We start from the raw sequence: 10432 nt of genomic DNA on the forward strand, positions 1-10432 counted from the left end.
ATATGTGTAACTTTTTTGCTTTATTGTAGTTTTTTTAATAGTAAAGCATTTTGTAAGGGGAAAAGCTGGGTTTTTCATTTTTTTTTTTTATTAACTTTATTAAACTTTTTTTTCTTTTTTACTAGTCCCACTAGGGGACTTCCCTATCCTCCGATCGCTATTATAATACACTGCAATACTTTTGTATTGCAGTGTATTACTGCCTGTCCGTTTAAAACGGACAGGCATCTGCTAGGTCATGCCTGCGGCATGATCTAGCAGGCATTCGCTCCAGGCAGACCTGGGGGTCTTTATTAGACCCCCGGCTGCCATAGAAGACACAGACACTCGGCGATTTTATCGCCGGGTGTCAGTGAGATGAGAGGGAGCTCCCTCCCTCTCTCCAAAACCATTCAGATGCGGTGCTCGCTATTGTGCACCGCATCTGAAGGGTTAAACAGGTGAGATGGATACTAATATCGATCTCACCCAGCAGAGCAGGGACGCCCCCAGCCCTCAGCTGCTTCTGGCAGCTGAGAGCAGGGAGATTTCACGGCTCCCTGCTCTGTTTACTTTATTCTACAGCAGCGACGTAGTTTGGCGGCGCTCTAGAATAAAGCCCACTAATGACCGCCGTAAAAAGACGTATCGGCGGTCATTAAGGGGTTAAAGAGTCTCTGTCACCAGTTTATTTATTCCCTATCTCCTAATTCAATAGGCGCTTTGATGCTGATAATTACGGTGTGATTTGTTTTAAAAAAAAGTTTATTATTTTAAAAGTTATGTTCACATTTTATACATATGCTAATTTGGCTCTAATAGCCAACAGGAGGTTACATTTTATTTTCACTCTGGGCGGTGTAAAGACAACTGTATGACGCTGTCCAATCAGCGTTGTACGCGTCTCCTCTTCACAGCCCAGCGTGATCTCAGCATTAATCGGGAGATCACGCTGTGTTGTCACTTCCGGCCGAAGGTCCTTCACCACAGTGACTCAGCGGTACTCCAAGAAGACGGTCCCTACATCACCTCCAGCCGTGACGGACGACTCTCATCCACAGCAGCAGTACTGGTGCCACTCGGACCGTATTTCCCGGCATCCGAGTGGCTACATTCACACGAGTGTGGGTGTGTCTTATGGGGGCGTGGTTTTACATGGTGGGCGTGGCTTTCCAGTGTAAATTAACTTCTGTTTGCAGAGTGCAGTTTGTTACAATGTATTAACATAAATAGGAACTGACAGGATGGAGATTACATACATTGTTAGGATACATTCACACGAGAGTGACAGATTTAGGCCTTATTCACACGAACGTGTCCGTTTTGCGTGTGCAAAAAATGCAGTGTTTTGCGCGCGCAAAAGTTCAGTGTGTCATCTGTATATGGTGCGTGGCTGAGTGATTTTCACGCAGCCGCCATCATTATGACACTGTTTTTATGTTTACAAACATTAAAGCAGGAGGTGGTTTTCTGTTTTCATTCATTCCTTTTACTACTGTAGCGCGCGGCACCCGGAAGTGCTTCCGTGTGCCGAGCGAGATTTGCACGCACCCATTGACTTCAATGGGTGCGTGCTGCGCGAAACACGGGCATGTATAGGACATACACTGCGTGAAAATCACGACCTGTCAGAACGGCCCCATTGACTTACATAAGTACATGCGACACGCGGGATTTTCACGCGCGTACCATGGACGTAATACACGTTTGTGTGAATAAGGCCTTACGTGCGTAAAAAACACGCTTAAATCTGTCCGTGTGTGTTGCGATTTGCATCAGTGTGTTTTGCGTGTGACGTGTTTTTCCCGCACTTGCAAGCATTTTTTTTTTTCAATATAGTTGATGCGGGAAAACCACGGACAGCACACGGATGTGCCTCCGTGTGCTGTTCGTGGTTTTCCCGCACCCATTGAATTGTTGGCGACTGGCTGCGTAAAAACGCACCAATATAGGACATGCAGTGAGTTTCACGCAATGGATACTCGCTGCGTGAAAACTCAGTCATGTGCGAATAGCCCCATTGAAATCGATGGATCCGTGTTTCAACGCACAGCACACGGATGAGATTCACGCTGGTTTGAATGAGCCCAAACAAACCATCAGCTGTGTGAGCAGTTTTCAGCCCTTGAATGTAAGCAAAAATGTTTCCATTCACTGACAACAAACAGAAATATTGTAATTAGTGAGAAATTGAGGAAAGTTGACTGTTAGCGCACGTAAAACAAATTGAAAGGATTTCCCACGGTGACCGTCACATTTATAGAAATGTATTGAACACGTGACTGCAGAGGTTTGGAAATAAAACAGTCAAAATAACAACTTGGCAGATACAATAGAAACTGTAAGACCGCGGTGTACAGGCTTATCTGCTGGAGATGGGGCAAGCAGCAATCAAAAATGGCACCAACCAGGAGTGTTGTTAGGGTCTTAAAAGATCAGGGGCACAAGACCCAAGGCGTGATTGCTGACGTGGTGTGTCGGGGGCTGGTGGGTGTATAAGGGGTGCGGTCGGCTGTCTGATCACATATCACTCGTTGTTGTCATGGGTAAAAGGGGAGATTTATCAGTTACAAAAAGGGATGATTATCGGCTTTCGGGCCCAGGGTGTTGGTATTTCTCACACTGCGCAGTCCGTGAACTGTTCGCGTGCTGCTGTGGTGACAGTGTATCGTGAGTGGAGAAATGGCGCCATTGGAAATAACTAACATGGAAACTGCGGAGCACCGCGTGCCATTGATGTGAGAGGTGAACGTCGGCTACGAAGGTGCGCGAGGGCTGAACGACCCACTACAGTGGAGCAGCTCACCGTGAATATCAACCAGGAGGCGACCAGACGTGCGTGTAATATTACAGTTCAGCGACTCCTACTGCGTATGGGGCTCCGAGGCAGACGGACGGTCACTGCTCCTATGTAACAAAGGTGCAGCGTGAAAAAAAGCTTCAATTTGACCGGCAGTATCGGAATTGGGCCACCGATGATTGGTAAAGGGTCGTCTCTCCGATGAGTCCCGTTTTCTGCTTCATGGAACGGATGGACGTTGGCGCGTCAGGCGAGAAACATCAGAACAAACACCCGGCGACCATTGCTGGAAGAACACGAGCCGGTGGCGGCAGCGTTATGGTCTGGGGGTGTTTTTTGTGCCATTCTCTGGGCCACTCATCCATGTGGACGGCTCTGAAGCGATTTGGGTGTGAATCCATCGTCGCAGATCACCTCCCCCCCCCCCCATACATGCTGATGGTCTTCCCTGGGGCAGATAAAATCTTCCAGCAAGACAATGCGACATGTCACACGGCTAGAAATGTCCGACAGGGGTTGGAAGAGCCCGACCAAGACTTCCAAATACTTCCCGGGCCCCCTAATTCCCCAGACATGGACCCAATTGAAAATCTGTGGGACCTCGATCATCTTGTTCACTCTATGGAGCCTCCCCCACGCTCCTGCCAGGAAATGTGGGATGATCTGCAGTCAGCATGGCATTAGTTACCAGAGACCACCGACCAACAGACCGTATCACACAATAGGATTAGATACACGGCTCAGCAGACAGTATCATGCAATAGGATTAGATACACGGCTCAGCAGACAGTATCACACAATAGGATTAGATACACGGCTCAGCAGACCGTATCATGCAATAGGATTAGATACACGGCTCAGCAGACAGTATCACACAATAGGATTAGATACACGGCTCAGCAGACAGTATCACACATGATAGGATTAGATACACGGCTCAGCACAGTATCATGCAATAGGATTAGATACACAGCTCAGCAGACTGTATCACACATATTGGGCCTGATTCATTTTAACACATAAGCTGCCATGTTAAATATCGCTACCACACGGTACATGTTGTTTAGCGGGATCCCTCAGGATGGAATAGTAGAGTACACGACGTTATTCCATCCTGCAGCAAAAAAGAAAAAAAGTATAGCAGCCGGACCGAGGCCAGGACGACACTCTTTGGGTCAGTTCACACAGAGTTTACTGGCGCTGATTGTGACGTGGAAACCGCCTTGGGGTTAGTGCCAAAAACAGCCCAAATCACCTCCCCATTGATTTTAACAGGAGGCAGAGGCATTTTTCCCCCCCCGTGCGGCTTTTGGCTGCTCGCGGATAGAAAGCGCTGCATGTTCTTTCTTCCCTCGGTTTCCGCTTTTAACCTCCCATTGACATCAATGGTAGGCAGAAAAAATCTGCTGCGCTCATTTGTGAGTGTTTTTTTTTTTGTCAATGGCCGCGTGCAAAAAACGCAGGAAAAAAAGCGCACGTTGCCAGTTCGAAATCTGCCTCAAAATTCCTGCAGGAAATTTGAAACAGATTTTTCTCTGCCTGACAATAACCTCCGTGTGAACTGCCCCATTGACTACAGTTTACACCACGCTGCTTTACTGGTCTCAATCATTTGACACAATGTCATTAGTAGCCGCTTTGTTGACTATCGTCATTACCCATCATCTCCGGTAGTGGTCACCTTTATTTGGTATGAAAGGAGGCGGTCCACTACGGGCGACGCGTCACGAAATTTGACTAATCAGCTGCCAGAACTATTACCATGACAACCCAGCAGCCAATCACAATCGCTTATAATATGGAAGTCTCTTGAATAAGAGTCTGTTTGATTGCTATTGGCAGAAGTAAGGGGCGGGACACTTCGCCGCCTATTGGCGTTTGTGATTGGTGGCAGCGCTCAGTTTGAATGTTGCTTCGGAAGTTGTCTTCAGTAGATGTTGTGGATTCTGCGCAGTGCCTGCTACCGGGACAGGGAGGACGGCGATCACGGGAAACTGCGCGGTGAGCGTGGACCAGGGATCGGCTTAGTGCTCGATATAGGAGGGATGTATTTAGTGTTACGGGTTGGGGGCAGGTTATATGATCTCTGTTTTTTTGGAGCTCTTTAATTGGGTGATGAGGGGTTAATTAAAGGGATTCTTGGTCAAATGTAAATAAAGCTTAAAGGATTTTTCCATTACAGGCAGTTCTGATACATGGGTTATCTGACATCTGGGACCCCCACAAACCGCAGCGTGGGGGTGTCTGGTCTTGGCTTCATACACGGCTGTTTTCATATTTATTCATACTTAAATTTCACAGAGAAGGGGACGCCAGGCACCGCTGATCTCGGGTTAGGTGGGGGCCCTGGCAGCCAGGTCTCCACCAATCAGACAAATGATGTGCTGTAAAGGGGTCTATACATTGATTGTCCCATCTGGATATCCCGTTTCTATATGTCCTATTAATTAGGGTATACAGAAGTCATTGGGTCCGTCCCATCCCCCCCCCCCCCCCCCCGCTGTGCGCCAGAGCAGAGCGCCGCTAAGAAAGATGGCCTCCCATGAAACGCTACATTTCCTATGCAGTGGCCTCGGCGCTTCTCCCGGTGACAGCCGCTCATTTCCAGGGTTCACGATGCCAGACCCGTCACCCGCAGCTTCACTATAAGATAAGATTGTGTAGATGGGACGAGTCCTTTTAAAAGGGTTTTCCGGGGATAAAAATAATAAATTTTCCAAAATGCTCCGATAGTAAAACGTAGTAATATTAGAATCTTTAGAATTCTTTGCGTTTTGTGTGTCCGGCGGCGTCTGTTTACACTGCGGAGTGATGAGGTGTCGTCTCAGTGAGTCAGTTCCACTCGATATAGCGGCATCGCTACACCCGACGCGTAATTAGGGCAACATAACGTTTCATCCATGGTGACCCGTGCCCTAAAGCCATTGGCCAACGTGGTCACATGACCCAGGATGAGACGTCGGTGTCATGGGTCACCAGCAGTGTCGGACAGGGAACGTTTAACTTGGGGTGCAAAGAGTCGAAATGGGGATATAGAATTTGGGGTGATGTGAGAACTACAGCGGGGGTATGAAGATTTGAGGGGGTCCGGGGGGGGGGGGGGGGGTTTTATAGTGCTCTATTGCTGTAGATTTGGGGAGTCTCTAGTGACGATCTCCCTTTTCTTTCTTTCTCTCCCCAGATCATTAATTCTGATTTGTAGTTTTTACAAAAATGGGAGCAACAGATTCCAGAGTGCAGCAGGTGACTCCATCTCGTCCTCTACGGAACCGCCACCTGTCACACGTGATTGACCCCCGCTCCCCTACAGCGGGAATCCCCAGGACGCCTATTGAGGTTGGTGCGGCGCGAGTCCTATATAAGTGACCTCTGATTATTTGCCTTCCATGTCTCCGATCTATAATTCTCCCTCTGGTGTGTGCAGGTCGGGGAGTCTTCACAAAGTTCTCACCTCGTTGCAGAAGAGGAAGAAATTACCGAGCCCACCGTAATAAACGACCCGCGCTCCCCCACAGAAGGCATCACGCGCACCCCCTTGCGCCCTTCTTTACATGGTGAGTGCCATGTGTTCCCCGAAACTAATCACATCTACCCCTCCTCCACAGCAGCACCACACTCTCCCGTAACCTACCCCAATACATTGCAACAAACTGCAGCTGTGTCCGGAAGAGTTTTCAGCCTCTGAATGGAAACCGTTACTGGTCCCATTCACTAACCGCAAGCAGAGATCTTGTTAATGGTGATGATGTGAAACCCCAAATGTAGATAAGGGCACTTACAAATTTAATGTATATAGCAACATTGACCCCCAAATATGGCTACGGGTAGAAGGCACGAAACGTATAGTAAGGTCACATGATGTAATGATGACATCATCCAGTTAGCGTGAAGTGATATCACGTGACTGGTCAACAGAAAGTACGATGGAAGGTCGTAACGAATAATGGGATCCTCGCTGTGATCTCCTAATCGCGTTGCAACCAATAAGGCCGACCGTCAGAGGTCCCTTATGTGGCCACCCAGCTTTCCCAGACTTCTGAATGACAAATCTGTCTAGTTATGAAGTGATCCATCCCCCTGCTCCTGTACCTCTGTATTACTAGGCAGACTGGAAATGCTGGGTGACAACGGCAGCCATATTGGTTGCCACCCAGCTTTCCCAGATACGGATAACTAAGAAACCGCTGAGTAGAACTTAACAGAAGAGGACGGCTCAGGACTCCTATCTACATTAAGACTCTAATCGTCTTTTCGTTTTCAGCTTCCTTGAACCTTCTGGCTAAGCAGCTCAGTGAGGTGTTTGTCACAGAGGATTCTGGGATTGAGGGCAGCCCTGAAGCCGATAAAGAAGCCGCTGCTGAGGACCAACCAGTGTGTGAAGCGCCACCGCCACCCGCCGAGGAAGAAGGGCCGGAAGCTGCAGAAGAACCTGTGATCTTCCCTCCTGCAGAGTCGCCTCCGCCCGTCGCGCACCAACAGAAACCGCGGGGTAAATCTCCACGTGCTGCAACAGGTGACGCAACCAAACAAAACTTTATTTATAATGTCTGCCTTGTGCATGAACACTGTGTAGGGGTCTTGGTAAAGGGTCAGTGAGGGGATATCTGCTGTGTGACTGCACTCGCTGAGCCGTGTCCTCACTGTTGTAGGTGCGAAGAACGTCCGTCAGCGGCCCAGGAAAACATTAGTCTCCACTGCCCAAGGTCGATCTCCATTGAAAGTCCTGCACGAGGACAACTCGCCCAGCACAGCCGCACAAAACAGACAGGTAAGAGTGCGATCAAGAATCCCAACCACGTGAGGAGGAGGATACCCCCCTGAGGGACACATTGGAGGGATTTGCTTCCCCTAGTTTTGTCTGTTGCTCTGGTCACATTAGGCGGCATGACCTCACGTTGGGGCCGCAATGACGCGGGAACAACCAGGATGGTGCTCGGAGGTGTTAACCTGCAGGGCTCCTAGAACTATTACGGGTCCTGTGTCTCCCTCTTAAAATCATTGGGAGAAAACCAGAGATAAAATATGCTATAAATATTATGGGGGCCCCCACAGTCAAGAGAATGGGGGACCGGTGTCTCCCATTGCTGGGCAAAATTAGGAGAGGAGCACGGGCACTTCTGGTCAGCATGCACGCTGCAGTCTCCACACTTAAAGGGGTTGTCCAAAGGTTAACCCTTTCGGGACCAGACTCCTTTTTTTTGCTTTTGCTTTTTTCCTCCCCGCCTTCATAAAATCCTAACCCCCCCCTTTTTTTTTTTTTTGTTGACACAGACATACGAGGGATTAATCTTTACCGGACAAGTTGTAGTCTGTAATGCCGATATTTAATATTATGTGTGATCTACTGGGAGGCTGGAAAAAAATTCTGAGTGGGGTGGAATTGGGGAAAAAAACAGCAGTTCCACCATCTTTTTATGGGTTTCGTTTTCAGTGTTCACTTTTTCACCTTTATTCTGCGGGTCAGTACGACCACGGTGATACCAAATTGGTATTGTTTTTGTTATATTAACTTTTTTTTTAAAATAGATTGAAAGAAACCCCAAAAAATGTTTGCATCGTCATATTGTGTCCCCCGTAACTTTTTTTTAAAATATATATTTCTGCGTACAGAGCGGTGAAAGGCGTCCTTTTTTGTACGTGGAAAGATGTTATTTTTATTAATACGATTTTGGGGGAATGTCAGGCATTTAATTTAAATCACCTTCTATTCAAATATTTTATTTTATATTTTTTTTTGCGGGGTCCAGCCATTTTGAACTTTCACCCTGCTACGGCGTTCACCGTATTGCAAAAATATCTTTATAGCTCGGGCATTTTCGGACGCGGTGATACCTAATGTGTTTGTTTATTTTTATATGTGATCTAGGGAAAGGGGGGTGATTTAAAATAAATAAATAAATATATATTATATTTTGAAAAACGTTTTTGTTTTTTTATTAGTCTTTAGCCCTCATAGGGGGTCTTAAACCTGCGATAGTTAGGTCGCTTATGCTATAGACGGCAGGTCTCAATAGCAATCTTCCTATAGCAGCGCTGGGAGCTTTCACAAGGCTCCCAAATTCTAGAGGAACACACTGGCTCCCGCGATCTCGCCAAGCAGGTGACCGGTCCCGAAGTGAGAGGGGCAGTAAAAAAAAAAACAACTCATATGCCGGGGTTCACATCTGACACCGGCATCTGAGGGGTTAAATGGTGTGCGATCAGAGATGTTTCTGATGGCAAGCGTTGCTGCTGGGTCCCTGCTCTGTAACTTCCCCCGACCCGAGTGGGCACCATTTTTAAAAACACTTTCCCGACGTAGCGACAGGAAAGGGTTAATGTGGTTTTACGGTTCTTTAAAATTGATGGTCTGTCCTAATACTAGATCGGTGAGGGTAGGAATCTCTGCACCTCTGCCAATCGGCTATTTATAGGGACCGTGGCTCTCCAGCATGCGCCGCGTCCCCTTGGTTGATTACAATGCATAGTCCCGTGTATTTATTAGCAGCTGCGCTTTGTATTGCACCTCACTACAACTATCAAGTGAATTGGGCTGAACTGCAATACCGTTCACGAAGCTGCGGCCACTTCAAACAGCTGATAAACTGGGGGGCAAAGACCCCCACCAATCTAATATTGAGAGCCTATGCTAAAGATAGGCCATTAATTTTAATTAACTGGATAACCCCTTTAATTCTCTATGGCAGGGGTCAGCAACGATCGGCCCTCCAGCTGTTCTGAAAATACAACTTTCAGCATGCCCTGACAGCCAAAGGCTTTATTATTTAATCCAAAGGTCCGAGCATGCTGGGAATTTAGTTTTACAACCGCTAGCGCGCCAAAGGTTGATGATCCTTCTCTATGGTGTCAGCAGCAGTCACGCTCTGTGTCCAAACACTAAACACAGCAGCTCCGTCTGCCTCCTCTAAAGCAGCAAATCTCAGCATGATCAGAAGCACCAAAGGGGGTTCTAATATTGGGTGGGCAGTATCCTAAAACTAGGCCTTCAATCAGGAGCAGTCAATATTGTGCTAAACAGCCAGGGTCTGACCCTATCGATCCAAACTATCCTTGGTCCAGGAGAGCACCAGGGCAAAGTGGAGCTAGGGTTCTCCCATTCCCTATCCTGGATGATCTGTTGATGTTGACTCCTCTTTACTGTTTTGTAGGTGAAGATCATCTTCCAGTCTGAACAGCCCTCGTCTCTCCGAAACCTGAAGAAAACTCAATGCAGCTGGGAAATGTCCCATAATAAGGAGAACGCACGGTACACTCAAAGCGAAAGCTGAACCCCTCCCCCATCATAGATTGTGTGTGTATATATCTGTACTCTAAGTATATTGTGCGCCGCACACCTCTGTACTTGCTGCCGCCTCTATTCTCATACACTACTCGTGTAAATACTTCTTATTCTCTGTCTGTGAATTTTAATGTTGGACCAAAATAAACATGATTTTATTAGTGATGTCTGAGTATCAAAGATCCCTGCTCAATGTGGTGAGTACACTGCGAATATGGCTGAATGTGTCTGAGATGTAGAAAGGAGAGGCCCTGCAGTCACTATTAATGTGAACATCATGGGAGCAAAACTGCTATAATACTGCCCCCTATATACAAGAATAACTACTATAATACTGCCCCCTATATACAAGAATATAACTACTATAATACTGC

At 47.3% G+C, this 10432-nt stretch overlaps 1 protein-coding gene across 1 annotated transcript; it reads left to right on the top strand.

The window, feature by feature from the left end:
• Positions 1-4654: 4654 nt before the first annotated feature.
• Positions 4655-10225, top strand: CDCA3 (cell division cycle associated 3). Its single transcript, XM_075842336.1, has 6 exons — positions 4655-4780; positions 5961-6115; positions 6204-6333; positions 7041-7292; positions 7429-7547; positions 9928-10225. Exons 2-6 carry the CDS (start codon positions 5993-5995, stop codon positions 10045-10047), a joined length of 744 nt encoding a protein of 247 aa, XP_075698451.1. The 5' UTR covers positions 4655-4780; positions 5961-5992; the 3' UTR covers positions 10048-10225.
• Positions 10226-10432: the final 207 nt, after the last annotated feature.

The sequence above is a fragment of the Rhinoderma darwinii genome, chromosome 11 (genome assembly GCF_050947455.1).
Source record: "Rhinoderma darwinii isolate aRhiDar2 chromosome 11, aRhiDar2.hap1, whole genome shotgun sequence".
NCBI classification, from domain to species: Eukaryota; Metazoa; Chordata; class Amphibia; order Anura; family Rhinodermatidae; genus Rhinoderma; species Rhinoderma darwinii.